At 43.8% G+C, this 17,664-nt stretch overlaps 2 protein-coding genes across 2 annotated transcripts in view; one reads left to right on the top strand and one right to left on the bottom strand.

Annotated features, from left to right (window-relative positions):
- col4a2 (collagen, type IV, alpha 2) overlaps positions 1-16,642 on the bottom strand; it is a 101,440-nt gene extending 84,798 nt beyond the window's left edge. Inside the window, exons 1-3 of the mRNA XM_079518747.1 lie at positions 16,491-16,642; positions 15,907-16,059; positions 15,727-15,778 (exon numbers count right to left, since the gene is read on the bottom strand). Of these exons, the coding sequence (XP_079374873.1) occupies positions 15,727-15,778; positions 15,907-15,977 (123 nt within the window). The 5' untranslated portion in view covers positions 15,978-16,059; positions 16,491-16,642. The remainder of the gene's footprint in view (positions 1-15,726; positions 15,779-15,906; positions 16,060-16,490) is intronic.
- Positions 16,643-16,794: 152 nt separating this feature from the next.
- col4a1 (collagen, type IV, alpha 1) overlaps positions 16,795-17,664 on the top strand; it is a 68,706-nt gene continuing 67,836 nt past the window's right edge. The window contains exon 1 of the mRNA XM_079518748.1: positions 16,795-17,039. Within this exon, the coding sequence (XP_079374874.1) occupies positions 16,965-17,039 (75 nt within the window). The 5' untranslated portion in view covers positions 16,795-16,964. The remainder of the gene's footprint in view (positions 17,040-17,664) is intronic.

Raw genomic sequence — 17,664 nt, 5'->3', positions numbered from 1 at the left:
CGCCCAGAATGGTTTAAAGGCATTCATCTTTCAGAAAGAAAGCCCAGGAATTCTAATATCTAATTGTAGATTATGGTCTTCGTGCACTTTCCTGAACTTTGGCAACCACCCTCCTGGCAAGCTCCTCTTTGTTTCAAAATGCATTGTGTGTCTTTGTGTGTGTGTACAGTAAGTACACAGTCAATTCCTGACTATTAAGTTGACCCGCCCCTGCATGCACACAGGCCAAGCATTTCGTTCCGTGAAATATTTTCTGTGAAAGGAATCGCATACCTATCTATCTGTGATATATAGGCCAACATCGACCGGTTGAAATTGGCTGACTGATCAATCAGTCATGGCTCTAATTCCGACAGCACAATAGAGGGAATGCTCGTGACATCATCATCATACCCGGGAAGTTATGCGGGAACGCCTAGTACTGAGGGGCAAAACACTACTTTCTGGCCTTGACAGCCCATACATCCAAACAGAAAAGTCTTATCTGATTGCATTAAATGTCTTTAAACATTAAATTCACTTACTGTCACTCACTTTGCCACTCGATTTGCCACTCGATCTGCCATTCACTTTATGCATGCGCATACCCTCTATACAAACTTGACCCAAATGCCTTATGGTGTTTAAAGAAGTGTGTTGATGAAGTCAGATCGCTGACTCAGTGGGTGTCAAAGGTGACCAAGGAGATGTTCGTCAACTACAGCAGGAGGGGGGCGGGGCGGGGCGGGGGTCGCGAGACATAGCCAAAACATTTCCGGGGGTCCCCTGCGGCCAAAAACGTTGAGAACCCCTGAACCACAGGAAGCAGATGAAAGGGCAGAGCTCCGTGTCCATTGACGTTGTTGTCGCATGCAGTGGAGAGGTTCCAGAAGGTTCCAAACCTCTCAAAACAAACTGGTCAGGTTACTTGGTGGTCTCACACCCATAACTCACCTATAACCCTTGCTCATTATGCTAGGGTGGGGGATGCCTCAGGGTAGAGGACTAGAGCAACTTGCAACGGGCCTGGGTCTTCAAGATACACAAGAAAACAAGGATACCTGGCCTGGACGGTTGGCCATCAGGGTATACTGAACAGGTGCTGAGCCCGGTCGCCATGATGTCGGTGCTCCCATTACACTACTGTATATCACCAATATCGCCTTTGTGTGATAATGTGATATGACTATGAATACTCTATCCTAGAGACTGACCTAAGAGACTGAGGTACTCTGCCTTTATCTTTTAGGGGCGCTAGTATTCCATTCATTATCCGTTCATTGACAATGAATGGACAATTTTACGCATAGTGTCTGGGCAAATCGGCTTAGTGTCTATTTTGGTCCTACACAAACATTAAAATTCCCATTGACAATGAATGGACAATTTGACGTCATAGTGTCTTAGCAAATTGGCATAGTGTCTTTTTTACGTCATGATGATAAGAGCGCCCCCCACTTCACACGGGTGTGATTTTTCATTCATGGCCGGGTAACTGGTACGGTACTAAAAATATCTTTACACTAAAACTCACAGAAAATATCCTTTAAGGCACTTGTATTTAAATATACTGTATAAATTGGCATGGTGCACTGCAGAGCAGACAGCGCTAACGTACACGTTTCGGCGTCAAGCCTTCTTCATCAGCGTTGTATCATGGTACCAAAAATATCTCCCCCCACCCCTTTACACCGGTAAACTGGTCACAAAGAAAGAGAAGTTGAATGGGGTCCGTGTCCATGCAACCCTCAGATAACCTCAGTGCGGGGAATACAGCACAATTAAGTTGATGTAAACAACTTGTGCGGTATGATATCAACCCTGTGGTGGCATTTTCTAAAACAATGGAGGCAAACAGCCAAGCCCGCAAACCCCTTCCTGACTGGTCACAATGCCTAGCCCCCCGTGTGACGGATCAAATAATCCCCAAAGAAAGTTCCATTTCGTGGAAAATACTGCTGGCAAACTGAACAAAAGACATTCATGTACTTTTAAGTCGCATGTACAGTACACACACACGCACGCACGCACGCACGCACGCACGCACGCACGCACGCACGCACGCACGCACGCACACACACACACACACACACACACACGTACGCTCTCGTGCAAGCACGCACAGCGGCACACACAACTTTTTGTGTTGTAAGGCATACAAACATAAACGTACTTGAGTGTGTGCGTTTGTGAAGCAGTTCCCATAGGTAATAGGAGTCAGAGGGGTCAATCTCTGACGTGAGGTCATTTGTTGGCACACACACACACACACACACACACACACACACACACGCACACCAAGTGATAGGGAAATCCCGTTCTTCCACACATGGGCTTGTCATCTGAGAGTGACTGTGGCTTCCTGACAGCTCCGGGTATACAATGGACTTTTCCCCTGATTGTTACAGCTGGTGCAGTCTCAATCACTGACTACATTTTAGCAGCAGGGGATGTGCTCGAGTCTGCATGCCGTTGCTCTCTGCTCCTTATCGGCGTCAGACATCTTCCTCTCGTCCGTAGACACAGGCTTTCCTCCTCCATTGAGCAACCAGCATTCAATACGCAACGCACGTGACTGTGTGTTCCATTGGGAAGACGCCTGTACACGGCACTCATTCACACTTAACCCGTTTCGGGCGGGAACCCCCTTTTGGTGTTTTTTAAGCATTATGTTATGCTCTAGCTATTGAAAAATAGCAGATCTACAAGCTCGTGGCGCGGCACCGAGTGCCGCGCTACGAGCTTGTAGGTCTGCTATTTTTGAAAAATCGTGAAAATGTGGTGCAAATATGAGAATATAATATTCTTTCAGAGCGAACATTTCTAACTCAAATCTTTGCTTCTGGGGGGGGGGGGGTCCCTGGAACAACATATTTTCAGATGGGGGTCCGCAGCCAAATACAGATAATTCTGGGGGGGTCCTTGACACGAAAATGGTTGAGAACCACTGACATAGAAACATTTTTCAGAAAACTGTCATGATTTAGAAGACATTTTTTTAGAATCGTCCTCAAGTCAAAATGGGTTAATGTGTGAACGCCTCAGTGGCAGTGCATGCACTCATGAAAAGTGCCGGCACATGTTTCCTACACACCCCCCCCCCCCCCCCCGACACCCCCCCCCCCCCCCCCCCCCCCCCCCCACACACAATGAATGCTTTCGCATTGTTTTTTATTAGTCGTGCCCTGTGAAATCGTCAGCGTTAATGTAACCGTGCGAGTGTAAAGTGACGGCCGACAAATAGCCCCATCTGTAAGCTCTCAATGCGCCGCGAATGCGACGTGTCGTGTGAGCTTATTATACATAAGCTGTCATGAGTTTATAGATATATAATATTATAAATAAGGCCCATAACGTATGAAAAGAGCGTAAATTAGGGAATAAGCCCCTAGGATTTTATTGTGCATAGAACCACGACGGATATACAGTAAATTGCAGTACACGACACCGTGCCAAATAGACACATGCAGCAACAACATCCATCATCATCATCCACTTTAGCCACAAACGAAGTAATGGCTAAAACAGACGTCACGCTCGCGGCTAGCATGAGTCGCCCAGGTTGGAGAGATCCTTTAACCTATTTTGGACTGATGTCGATACAGAAAAAGTCTTCTAAATCCTAATAGTTTTCTGAAAAACCTATGTTTCTATGTCAGTGGTGGTCAACCTTTTTCACGTCGAGGACCCCCAGAATTATCTCTTATTATTGGGCCACGGACCCCCATCTCAAAATATGTAGTTCCAGGGACGACCCAGAAGGAAAGATTTGAGTTAAAAATGTTCGTTCTGAAAGAATATATTCAAAGGTTTGCGCCATATTTTCACGGCTTTTCAAAAATAGCAGACCTACAAGCTCGTAGCGCGCCACTCGGTGGCACGCTATGAGCTTGTAGATCTGCTATTTTCCAATAGCTAAAGTATAACATAATACTTTTCCTGTTTCCCCACCTGTTTCCCCACTAATATACACTCATCCGCTGCCAGCATTATCTCCTCCTGTCCACAGTGGGCTGGAAAAGGAACACATCTTGAAAAATACATTCTCTCCAATGCTAGGAGAATCAAATCATCTCCGAGGGTCCCTCTCTCTGTTGAACATCCTGTTAACATTACTGGCCTTCAGAGCCCTTTTCCTTCCCACTCCTTAGGAGACTGCTAAACTCTGTGTGTGTGTGTGTGTGTGTGTGTGTGTGTGTGTGTGTGTGTGTGTGTGTGTGTGTGTGTGTGTGTGTGTGTGCGTGTGCGTGTGCGTGTGCGTGCGTGCGTGCGTGCGTGCGTGCATTCTCTTTCTCTTCAATAACCCTGAGGTTAAATGCTCCCAATAAAGTATGGCATCTCTGTGTGGACGACGCGGCCAGCAGGAAATCCTAACAAAATAGGATCCTTTTCGAGAGAGGGGTTGTGGTGTATAGGTGTCCCAGAGGCCCTGTAGCATGGTACTATAGAGTCAAAGGGGGCATGACTGACAAGGCTGACCTCGGTCATAAACACACAGAGACACTCAACTTTGTGTCTCAATCGGCAGAAGAAGCAGGGGAGTCACATTGCACCTCGTGTTTTACCGTCTATTTTTGAGGGGCGCCAGCCCCCCTCCCTATGCCCAGCTTTGTGTGTCTGTGTGAATCATCATAGCGATGATTTGATTGGCTGATGATCACCCCATGGCGATGATTTGATTGGCTGAGCCAAAGTACATATTGAGGATAAAAAAAAAGTGAGGGCAGAAATGAAGACGGCTTGGCCTGGGCCATGGCTCAGCGGTCCAGGCACCTAGGCCAGTAGCGTGTGGTATTTGAGTCTGGAGATGCTGTGTATGGATCTTGTTTCCCGGGGGGCGGGTTAAAACATTTTCTCTTTGACGCAATTGGTCAGTGCTACTGTCAGTCAAAGGTCTCAAGCATTGAACGTCACTGTACCAAAGCCCGCCCATATTACATACCGTGTCCCGATTGGCCACACCAGTTCTCTGGTGTAGGAAATGGGTGTACAATTGAGCCTCTCCAGACCGTAATCCGCCGGCAGGCAATTTCTTTTTTGCCAACGGCTGATTCGGTCTGGCTTATTAGCCAGGCTACTAGGCCGGTAGTCCGAGTCTGGCAGTGTGCCGCGGGTTCGACTCCCGATCCCGACGGCCTTTACCGCATGTCAACCCCCCCCCCCCCCCCCCCCCCCATCTCTCTTCCCCATTTCCTGTCTCTCTATAAAAGGCGAAAGCCGCAAAAAAAAACATTAAAAAAAGAAATTAAATGAAGACGGCAATTGTGATTGGCCGGAATGACAGAAAAGTGAGGACGCCAATTGGCATGCAGTACGGTACAGTGCTGTACAGTACTACAGCACGAGTACAGTACAGCACCACTCAGTTCACACACGGGACCTTCCCCAAATTTGGAGTCATATGTCATGCTCATGAAGTCAATACAGTATGTCACGGACGACTGCAGGCTTCATAGTATGACTGACATTACAGGCTTGGCCCCCTTAGAGTGCATGTCCACAATCCACACTGACTGGAACCATCTATGCCGATCCATACTGTACGTGGATCCAGAGAGTCTTTTTTGAGGGGCGCTAGCCCCTCCTGTATACAGCTTTAGACCCCACACGTCTCAATATTTGCCATTGACAATGAAAGGAGAAATTATAGGTCAAATGTCCGCCAAATATGACGTGAATTTGTGGCAACGCAAACATTAAATGCCATTGACAATGAATGGAAAATCTACGCCATACTGTATGTAGACGAGCAAATCGGCTAACCATCCATCACATAGATTCAGTTGTTCATGAGATGATGTATAATGATAAGAGCGCCCCTCACTTCACATGGGTGGCAGCGGTGGCCGAACGGTTTGCGGAGCGGTCTTGATACCGGAAGGTCGCCAGTTCGTATCCCCGGACCGGCACGTTAAAATTACCACGGCTGAAGTGCCCTTGAGCAAGGCATTGAACCACTACCATGAAATGTTCTATGAGCAGGGCCTGGCTGTAAACAAGTATCTGATGCTTAGTCCAGTTACCCTGGGTAAATATAGTAACTTTGCTTTGCTTTGGGTGTGATTTTTGAGTGGTGCAACCACTCCAAGGAACAGCTTTGTCCCTATGTCCCAACCTATGTGACTATGTGACTATGTCCGTTTAGAGTACCAATAGGGGGTGCTGTTGCACCACTCGCTTTAGACTGGTCTGATTTTCTTTTACCGTAGAGGAACGCAAGAATTGGGGAAAAATAAAGAACACATCAACAGCACATATTTGCACATATGCTGGGGATTTCCACATGTAAAACATCACATGTGGACAGATGGTGGGAAAGAGTTGCATTGTACTGCTCAGGCGATGCCGCGAGGGTCGGTTCAGAGAAGTGAAACTGTCCCCGGGGTCACATACAGCTTTGATATTAGACAGATGGCGTTTCTTAGAAGCCACGGAGATTGATGATCAATTTGTGGCTTGGATGTAAAAACATCGACAGAGAGTTCGGTGAGCATGACGGCAAAGTATACAAACTTTCCAACTCCCTGACACGTTTTTTTCATTTTTGAGAGGGGTGCTAGCACCTCTATAAAGCTTTTGTCCCCACACGTCTCAATATTTGCCATTGATATTGAAAGGAGAAATCGGGTCAAATGTCCGCCAAAATATGACGTAAATTTGTATGACGACAAGAGCGACCCTCACTTCACACGGCCCACACAGGTGTGATTTTGTAAAGCTCTGAACACAATATATCCGGTATCAGTGGCGTGCACAGACATTTAGAGGGGCAGGTGCTCAAGTGAAAAAAGGGCACCTTGTGCAGCGCGTGGAACCGGCCGGTTGCCTTAATAGTGTGAGATTTATAGATTTTGGGGCCTAAATAATATATTTTTTCAATTCTTGATTTTTTTAACAAGAATTGATCAATGTCACCATGGTCGACATACGTACAACAGGTACGTATGTACACTGTACATACGTACACTTTACAAAAAAGTGTTTTTTGTACACTGTACAAAAAAAAGGGGGCACATTGCCAAAAGGGCAGGGGGTGCTCTAGCACCCCCTAGTGTCTATCTGTGCACGCCACTGTCCGGTATCCTCTTGGAACAAACACGATTTCACTAGCTTAAGTCAATGCCACGTGGACCCTTTTTTTGCTAGTGAAGAAGAGACAGAAACATTATCGCAAAGCGATGCAGAACATTCACTTAGCTCTATTTACTGGTTAAAAATGTTGTACATGTGTACAGTCTCCGAGTTAACCATTAAACGTTGCTGTTTGACGAATAGCACAAACACCCGACCTGAAATCTCACCAACATGTTGCATTGCGACGTGTTTAAGGTTGAGAATCAGTGCGGTTATGGTACGTATGGAAGTCACGGATGCTGTCGATCTAAAAATAGTCTTGTCTCCTGTATCTCCCAGCAGTAGCCGACTGTGCAGCCTCTCACAGTACACAGAGAGGGCCTGAGCTGTGTCACACGCTTTTCATCAGCCCTTCACAAAATCTGATAACAACAAATATACAACGGGGCCCTTTCACTGGGTCCTGTGGAAAATCTGTGTGCATCTGAAGAGCCAGGGTATGATATTAAAATGTCTTATTATAGAGCATTAAACCATCTGACACTGACGCAAACATTCCTGAGCGAGAGAGACGACCGAAGAGCAAAACACGTGCAAACATGAACACATGGAGGTGCACATACTGTACTGTACTGTACACGCACGGTGCCACACACACACACCACATGCACATTGGAGATTGATTAAAAACAGTCAGAAAGCATGTTCAAATGTGTTTGTTAAATAAGCCCCCCCATGGCCCCACAGACCTAATGGAATGATACAAAAAAAAACATCGACTGAGACCCGTTCCGATCGATTAGTCGAATATTCGACTAATCGAGGTCAGCACTAACGCACACACACACACACACACACACACACACACACACACACACACACACACACACACACACAGTATATAAATAGTGAATCGACATTACAATGGTGCGGTTGGACATGGAAATATTAAATCAACTGATGTGCAGCGAATAGGTCAAGAGAGCGGCATGCAGACCAAGAATAACAGAAAACATAACAGAGCCGCGTTTGAATGAATATCACTTGTGCCGAAAAGAAACATGATCTTTTCATGAGGCATCCCTCTATTTACTTTGAGTAGACTTTTAAAAGCCAGGAAAATAGAGGATGGACCGGGGGGAGAGGCAGGGGGAGAGAGAGAATACAGGCTTATTTTGGATCAGCATACATTTATTTTGATGCTAAAATGTATGATCACCCTCAGTACTGGCTTCATGTGTCCCAATTCGAATTCGGGGCCCATAATTCTAACGTGACTCCAGATGGTGGCAGTAGTGAGTTCCTCCTCCTCCTGCTTCCCATCTGGTCTCTCTCGGGCAGAGACAAAGTACTAGCGATATGCGGCCGCTAGAGGCGGGATCAACGTGAGACTGGTGACGTATTGAAGCTGTGCCACAGCGCAAATGTAAACACAACCTAACAGGACTAATTATGGAGATATGCAGATTTTTGTCCCGCTGCTCCGGGTTCATTGTTTCTGCTTGAGAGAGACCAGATGCAGGTATAGGAGGAGGAGGGAACTTGGCGGAGTCAGGTTACCATAATTCAGCTTTTGCACTTTACGACGGACACACGCCTTTGTAGAACACTTCCTTTGAAGTGGACGTAGCCCCTGAATTGGGACACGACTACTATACGTCCACATTATCAGACCACCATTCACTGTCATCGGAGCAGAGCCGAGAGTGTTGTTAGTTGTGACATCCTAAAGGGAATCTTTTTCATCTCTTGTTTCTTGTCTTGAAAGAGAGTCATTCATGTCTATAAATATCTGAGTGAACCATGTTTATCCTGATTTATTCCCCCCCCCCCTGGATATAATATAATAATAAAGGGAATTTAAGTGAACCATGTTTATCCTGATTTATTTTCCCATACCCCCCCCCCCCCCTCTGGATATAATATAATAATAAAGGTAATTTAAGAAGATTACATGGCCAATTATCTATAACTGTTTTGTATTAGCTACTGATGCAATGAAACACTTTTAATGATATAAATTCATTAAATTGAGTACAGCCCAAATTAAACGCTTAGAAATTTTCAGATGAATGAGTCACAATCCTTGTGGAATTAAATTCAGTAAATCGGTGAGTTGGATTGTTAGCCTCAGAGTCTGAGAGAGAGAGAGAGAGAGAGAGAGACAGAGAGAGACAGAGAGACAGAGAGAGAGAGAGAGAGAGAGTGTAAAGAAGGGATCTGGAATCTGACTTTCAACGTTTATATTCCTAACACTTTCTCATTACGCAGGAGGAATATAGAGCGGCGCAGTCCCGCCCCCTCGAGAGACCCGGAAAATAAAAATCCCCGTTCATTTTCCTCATAGACTTTTCAAAAAGTATTTATCTAAAGACGTTTACGCCGCGGACAAAGCCAACTCTTGTCGTGACAAATCATGACAATAAACACAATGTTTTGGGCCAAACAAAGAATTAGAAAGTAGAAAAAACGGCAGGTTACAACACTTTTTTTTGTTGTTTTTCTTCTTTGTAATTATTTGTTTGGTCCAAAATATTGTGTTTGTTGTCATGATTTGTCACGACTCGAGTTGGCTTCGTACGACGCTTAAAAGGTCTTTAAATAAATACTTTTTGAAATGTCTATGGGAAAAATGCATTGGGATTCATTTCCTGGGCCTGTCGTCATGAAAGGGAGACTGCGACGCTCTATTGGCGCTGTAAAGGAAGTGTTTTCCTGAAGTGAAAAAATCCTATTCTGGTGTTTCCAGACTTCTGGTTATAAGAAAACAGATTTGTTTTTGTTTTTTTGTTTGCGAATCATTCTCTTACAGTACATAATATTACAGTGATATGATCTCAAAGGTCAAGCAGCATATCATCATTTCTGAAGACGACGTTTTGTGACCCTTCCCCATAATCCCTCCTAGGTTAAGGATCATACGTTGCTCTGACCTTATCTGTTTGATCTGAATTCATAAGAAGGCAACGTGAAAGCCCTTTATTCAAGATGCTGCCTCCTTGCCTACATGCCGGTAGCTATACTGTACCACTGAGAACACTGAGGTTATGTCCTCTGCCTTTCTTCTGGGGATTTGGGGGATTTAGTTAGATTCTCTAGTTGGCGTTTGGCAGCAGGATGATTCAATGTTTTGGAAAAGGTGAGACCTATAGCCTGAGTTGTGTGCGAGTGTCACGCACCCGAAATAGTAAATCTACAAGCTCACCATGCGTGGTGCTGCAACGCATTGTGAGCATGTAGATCTGCTAGTGCATTGCCTAACCGGAGAGAGAAAAACATTTGCCTGTGGCAGATGTTTACAGACTAGATAACTTGAAGATTTCATCATAATCTTTTGAATGAGATGAAATTAGAAGATTTTACGATTAGTTTGCTTGAAAAACAACGTTTTTTGACTTTTTGTAGCCTCTTATACATTTTTTTCTTCTTTTTTGGTGTGTCATCCTCGGCTAAAGAGGGCGTAAGTGTCATGGTATGTTTTTGTTAAATTTAGTGTTTAACCCATTTTGGGGACGGGAACCCCTTTTGGTGTTAGCATTATGTTATGCTTTAGCTATTGAAAAATAGCAGATCTACAAGCTCATAGCGCGCCACCGAGTGGCGCGCTATGAACTTGTAGATCTGCTATTTTTGAAAAAAATCGAAGAACGACTGACATAGAAACATAGCTTTTTCAGAAAACTGTCAGGATTTAGAAGACATTTTTAGAATCTGATCTCAGGTCAAAATGGATTCATTATTATTCTATTCTATCCCCATTTCCCGTAGTAACCACTGAGTATTTCTTCAGTAACAGATGTCTCCCCATCTCTTCAGCTCTTTAACCCATTTGGACCTGATAAATGTCTTCAAATCATGACAGTTTTCTGAAAAACCTATGTTTCTTATGTCAGTGTAATTGGCCGCCGACCCCCATCTGTAAATATGAAGTTCCAGCGACCTCTCAGAAACTAATATATGAGTTCAAAATGTTCGCTCCGAAAGAATATATATTCAAAGATTTGCGCCACATTTTTATGATTTTTCATTTCATTGGTTAGACATGGGTTAAGGTTAGGTTTAGGTGTGCTGCCCCGTGGGAGGTTAGGTTTAGGTTTGAGATAGGTTGTAGTTGTAGGACTAATGACTGGTCTAACCAATGACTAGTCTAAACCAAAAACTGTCTAAACTAGTACAAGTACTGCACCCGAATATATATTCAAAGATTTGTGTCGCATTTTCACGATTTTTCAAAAATAGCAAACCTACAAGCTCATAGCGCGCCACTCGGTGGCGCGCTATGAGCTTGTAGATCTGCTATTTTTCAATAGCTAAAGTATAACATAATGCTTAAAACACCAACAGGGGTTCCCGCCCAAAATGGGTTAAACAACAGAACATACTTTTCCAGGTCTGGAAACCAATTTCATCCAATCATGCGAGATAACTCATTCAGGATATACAGTATAAAGAAGCTATGAACCAAAAGATTAGCGGGCAAAATCCGAATTGGAAGCTGATAAATGGGTTCTTTCTCTGGATGAAATTGGTGACCCACCTGAAAATATATTTACTGTTTATTAAAGGCTTAGAGATTGGGTGACCTCTGATACTGAACAAACACTCTACCGATGATTACTATCAGAATATAGAGCTTTAACTTTAACTTTTTAACAAAAAAACACAAAATATCATTTTCACAAGTCAACTTTCATAAAGTTGACTTGTTAAACTAGCCCAAATCATAACAAATCATTATTTTCCTGCAATGATAGCAGTTGCATTCACCTTTGCTTGTGTGCGTATACTGTAGGCTATGACGAATGTGTTAATGCTCATAAATTGTATGCTTTTGAGCATAATGGTCTTTTCCATGAAACATTCATAATAATAATGAATAATGAATTGCATTTTTATAGCGCTTTTCCAAGTGCTCAAAGCGCTTTACAATGGTTAATTCATTCATACATTGGGAGGTGAAGCGGCGAACAGTCGACGCCAGCGTCCTCACTTCCCACATTCACACACCAATGGTGGCAAGCTCACACCGACCAACTCATTGGAGGCAATGTAGGGTTCAGTGTCTTGCCCAAGGACACTTCAACATGTGGACAGGAGGAGCCGGGATTCGAACCGCCGACCCAGGGATCATTGGACGACCTGCTCTACCTGCTGAGCCACAGCCGCCACATTCAGTTCGTTGTTGCAACTACAGTTTGCTACAATTTTGCAGATTGCTGTTAGTTTATGTTTCCATCACAATGCAATTGGCTTGATAAATATATTTATTTAACGTGATGTAATGTATTGTTTGGCTATCAGTGCTTAAAATACAAGGCTAATATCAAATCTATGGATTGCATCCCTTTATTAAAGCAAACAGTCACATCCAGTGTATTAAGGTTTAGACTGAAATATAAGTGGTTTATTATGAGTTGTACTGTAGATCATCATGACATTTTGCACACTTTCTTCTTAACGTTAAAGGGATTGTGACATTATTTCTTTTTTTTTTCTTAATTTTCTTTTAGGTTTTCTGAGCTCAATTGCACCCAAAAAACCTGAACTTTTAACATTCAGTAGATTTTCTGTGGTCTGGGGTTTTCTGGCTCAAACAAGTGCTCTGAATTTCCTGCCGTTTGTGATGTAAGAGCCAGAAAATCCCATATATGTCAATGGGATTTGCCAGCAGATGTCACTGTTCTCACTGTTTTCATTGTAGCTCAAAAGGCTTCCAAACCCCAGAGAAAACTTCAAACCACAGAAAATCCACTGAATGTTCAAAGTTCAGGTTTCTTTGGTGACGAAAAACTAAAACTAAAAATAAATGAAAATGAATGTCATAAAACCTTTAAAAGAGAGTATAGTCCTACACACTATGTTCACTTACATACAATGTTGTACTAATACAACGTTTCGGTCATCCGGCCTTCATCAGGCAACTGAATAAACATGGGAAATTCACCACATGGAACAGGACCAATCAGGGAGCCGAGCCAATCAGTTAACACAACAGAGTTGAGTCAACACTCGACCCATCCACACGATAGGTTGATTTTCACAATCAACATTAAAATACCAAATGTCAGCATTCATTAATACATTTCGACCGAGACCGATTCTACAAAATGTCTTCTAAATCCTGACAGTTTTCTGAAAAAAAACACGTTTCTGTGTCAGTGGTTCTCAACCTTATTCATGTCAAGGAGCCCCACAATTATATGTTCATATTTTGGGGGCGTCACAACCTGAAAAGGTAGAGAACCACTTCTCTAAAGCAGTGGTTGCCAATGTGGGGTCCGGGGACCCCTAGGGGTCCTTGAGGGAGTTCCAGGGGGTCCCCAGCTAAATGATAGTTTGGAACCAAATGGACCCTTATGGGTCTGTATCTCTGTATCTCAAATCTCAAACCCTTATGCGTCTGTATCTCTGAGAGTGTACAAATTGATTTTACAATATAAATTGTGGTCTTTAATTTGATTAAATGGTAGCCTGGCTAATAAGCCAGACCGAATCAGCCGTTGGCAAAAAAAATTGCCTGCCGGCGGATTACGGCTGGAGAGGCTCAATTGTACGCCCATTTCCTACACCAGAGAACTGGTGTGGCCAATCGGGACACGGTATGCAATATGGGCGGGCTTTGGTACAGTGACATTCAATGCTTGAGACCTTTGACTGACAGTACCTCTAACCAATTGCGTCAAAGAGAAAATGTTTGAACCCGCCCCCCGGGAAACAAGATCCATACACAGCATCTCCAGACTCAAATACCACACGACAGTGTGATTTGAGTCTGGCTTATTAGCCAGGCTAATTAAATGGGGGGTCCGTAGACTAATGCATGTCAAACAGGGGGGTCCTTGAAATGAAAATGGTTGAAAATCACTGCTAGAGCTGTAACAATCTTCTCTTATGGGGGTCCTTGACATGAAAAGGTTCGTGAACAACTTCTCTAAAGAACCATAAAGGGGCTTAACAGGTTCTTTGTTTGTACGGCAGCAATGCTACCTCAACCACGAACCCCAAAGAACCTCTGAAGAGCAACCTTTTGTTTGTGTCTCAGTCAGTGTGCATTGCAAGGCATTTTAGTGCAACGTTCACAGGACAGTTGTTCTAATCTAGACAGTGGTAGAAAAAGTACTCAATTGTTTTACTTAAGTAAAAGTACCAATACTGCTTTAGAACTACTCTGTTACAAGTACGGAATTGAAAATGTACTTGAGTAAAAGTACAAAAGTATCAGCATCAAAATGTACTTAAAGTACTAAAAGTAAAAGTACTCATTGTGCAGAATGTGCCATTTCACAAGTTTAAAATGTGTACAAAATCCAAGTATTGGAAAAAAGTAAAGTACAAATACCTCAAAATTGTACTTAAGTACAGTAGCTAAGTAAAAGTACTTTCCAACACTGATTGTAAGACATTTTAGTGCAACGTTCACAGGACTTGTTGTTCTAGACTCCCTCGCAATGCGAGGCGCTGTGAACTTGTGAGCATGTAGACATTAGTTTTCACCCCAGTCCGTCTGTTTGTATGTATCTACTGTATGAACAGCTAATCTCCGGCATCGTTGGACCGATGTGGATGAAACTTTGGAAATATTTGAAATACAAATCAAATAGGACCCAGGCCGTTAACATTGTTTCCATAGGAGGCGAAACGTTAGGGAGTGGGAGTGCATGAATTGTTTTCACTGTTCTGACTGCCATCTTAAGTGAACTTGAACCACGAGAGGCACCGCAGACAGTCGCTGTGCCGAACGCTGCGAAGTTCGCTTGAGCTGACTCAGCGCCGTCCGAGTTATGTTCCAATAGGGAGAGAATCGTAAATCCTCGTCCCCCCATAGTTTCCGTTCCTCCGCCATGTCTACACCTACTGTACCACCGCCTCACACACTGTCCAAGTCAACACAGCGGAGCTCTCCCTATCCATGTGACGGCCCTTCCCAGCCAATCACACGCCAGGTCTCCCCACCCGTCTCTTACAGAAGCAATATTCGCACCCAGGCCACTGTAGCCTCGCGTTGCGATACTAATATATACCACTCCACTCCGCTGCGCTGCCTCGGGGCATATGCATATGCAAAACTAACTAACTTGCCAGTTCGAACCCGGGCTCCCCCAGAGTTAGTGTCGAAGTGTCCTTGAGCAAGAGACTTAACCCCTAATTGCTCCTGATGTGCTGGTTGGTGCCTTGCATGGTTTCCGTCGCCATTGGCCTATTAATGTGTGTGTGAATGGGTGAATGTAATGCACAATGTATGTAAAGCACCTTGGATAAAGGCGCTATATAAATGCACTATTTATCATTTAGTATGTCGGACCAAACACATGCACCCTTTCAAAAGTCCTACCTGGCTTGAAGAATCCTTTCTAAAGTTGCAACTACCGGTACCTACTTTACATTAGCCAATAGGCTACACCTTATCATCAATGGCCTACAACATTCTAAGCAGTTTAACTACCCAATTAGGAGTTTATCATGTGACACGCCCACCATCTACAGATGCCTAGACAGAGGCAGCTCCGCCTCCAAAGAAGAGACTTTCTTGTTGAGGAGACAACCCTAAACACTGGCACTGCATGCTGTGTCGAATGGTTGAATTGAATGGCACACATATGCAAGTGAATACAAACAGTAGCCTTAGGCATACTATAGCCTATGGCAATGGTGAAAATAATATGCATAACTTACTGCATGCGCTCCTGAAGCGAGGATGGCCACGAAGAGGCAGAAAAGCAGACACCTGAGAGATAGATAGCGGAATGAAAGTGACAGCATTAATTCACCCCCACAATAAATCAGGTGTTGTAAGTAATCCATTAGACTAATCACAGTTTAACTGCACTGTTGGCCTAACAATGAGCGACTTGCCTCAAATTGTTGAGCCGTGTGGCGTGCTGCTGTGATAGCATGACTCCACTCAGCCGGACTTCAAACTTCATTCCCAATCCTACTCCGCTGTAATAATTCCTTGTGGTGGTGCGGAGACAGGTCTAAAGCATGTCTACCGTCCGGGAGCGCAACCTGAAATCAAACCGACTGTTACATTACAATGAATTAAGTCGATTAACAATCATTCCATTATTATCAGGCCACGGTACTGTTGTGTTATTGATGAACTGTTGAAAGTCATTAAATTAACCGATAGGGTCAGACAAGTGTGCGATAGTTGAAAGCAGGGGGGAAACATGGCTCACATGAATCACAGTAATTTTTTTCAAAAAACGGTAAATGTGAATGAGCCTATTATTAGCTTATATTGGCCTATATTAAAATTAAGTGTAAAATACTTTGCAGTGGGGCTAAGATCCAGTCTCATTTCTTATTATAGGGCTATAAGTCTGCATATGCATCAATGGCTCGACGACGAGTCTACTGCTGCTCACAATGTTAAAACAACAACATTACTTTTGATTTTAAACGATTAGTTTTACGAATAAAAGTGATTTACTTACGGTCTCTCACAGTGGCAAAGACAATCCAGTGTCTAACGGGTCGCCGCTGGCAGGCTATGATAAGATGCGCTGTTCCCGAGCAGGAAAAGTAATGCTACAGGTACGTTACGCGCATCAAAGTCTCATCAAATACTGTTCAAAACTGCCAAAACATTAAGAGTAGTCCCTCTCCTTTACCGAGAAAAGTCAAAGTGTTTGCAAAAAACAGGGTTGTGTCTGTTCGCATGGGTGATGGGTGGTCGTTTCCAGGGGGGTGTGGTGGTGGGGTGGACAAGAAACAAGAGCTAAGTTGCATTGATCACAACCTCACATCGTCTCGACTCGCAAAGATGCAGCCAAACGTGCTGCTTGTGCTCTGATGATATTAACCTGTGTTTTTTTTACTTGAAGCCAAACGGAGAAGACGCTGTTCTTCTCAACAGGTGCTGTTCTTATTCGGAGCCATTCTTGCACAGTAGCGACTAAGATTCCACTATGATGTTGTTACCGACCTGCACTGTGTTTCTCCTGGCGGCTCTGTCCTCAACCCTGGACCTGGCAGGAGCAGAGGTAAGCTCACTTAGATCGTTTTTTGTGCCGTTATCATAATTTATAAAGGATATTGCAGTTGATAATGATGCCGAAGCGGTGTAGATTCATTTTGAAACGCGCGCATCTCCTTCCTTGCGCTTTGCTCTCTCTCTTAACTAAGTTCTTACTACCAGAGTGAGAGCACATCTGGCTAATATTTTGGCTTACTGGCTACAATTCTGTAAAATACTACAATTTTGTCTCACGTGAGTTCAATGTTCATAATTAGGCTACGCTCTATAGCCTATGTGGTGTGCGTTCCAATATTGAACACTTTGTCAAAATGGTGATTGAAATAGCCTATACTTTAATAATGTTATGTAATTATGTTTATGGGAAGCATGTCTTGTGTTGGTTACTCTGTTGACTCACTGTAGTCCTACTGTGACAAATTAAACTCAAAACTGAAAACTCTCTTCTGGTGAAAACTGAAGAGAGAGAGAGAGAAGTTTTCGAGATAGAGGGTGGGGCAGAGTACAGTAGATTTGTTGAGGTTAGTGTGTGTGTGTGTGTGTGTGGTGTGTGTGTGTGTGTGTGTGTATGTGCGTGCGTGCGTGTGTGTGTTCCTGACCTGACAGGCCACATTTTGGGAATTGGGACAATT

Source organism: Electrona antarctica (assembly GCF_951216825.1).
Source record: "Electrona antarctica genome assembly, chromosome: 13".
Lineage (NCBI taxonomy): Eukaryota > Metazoa > Chordata > Actinopteri > Myctophiformes > Myctophidae > Electrona > Electrona antarctica.
Note: the sequence above shows the minus strand (reverse complement) of the source record. Positions and strands in the feature narration are given on the sequence as shown.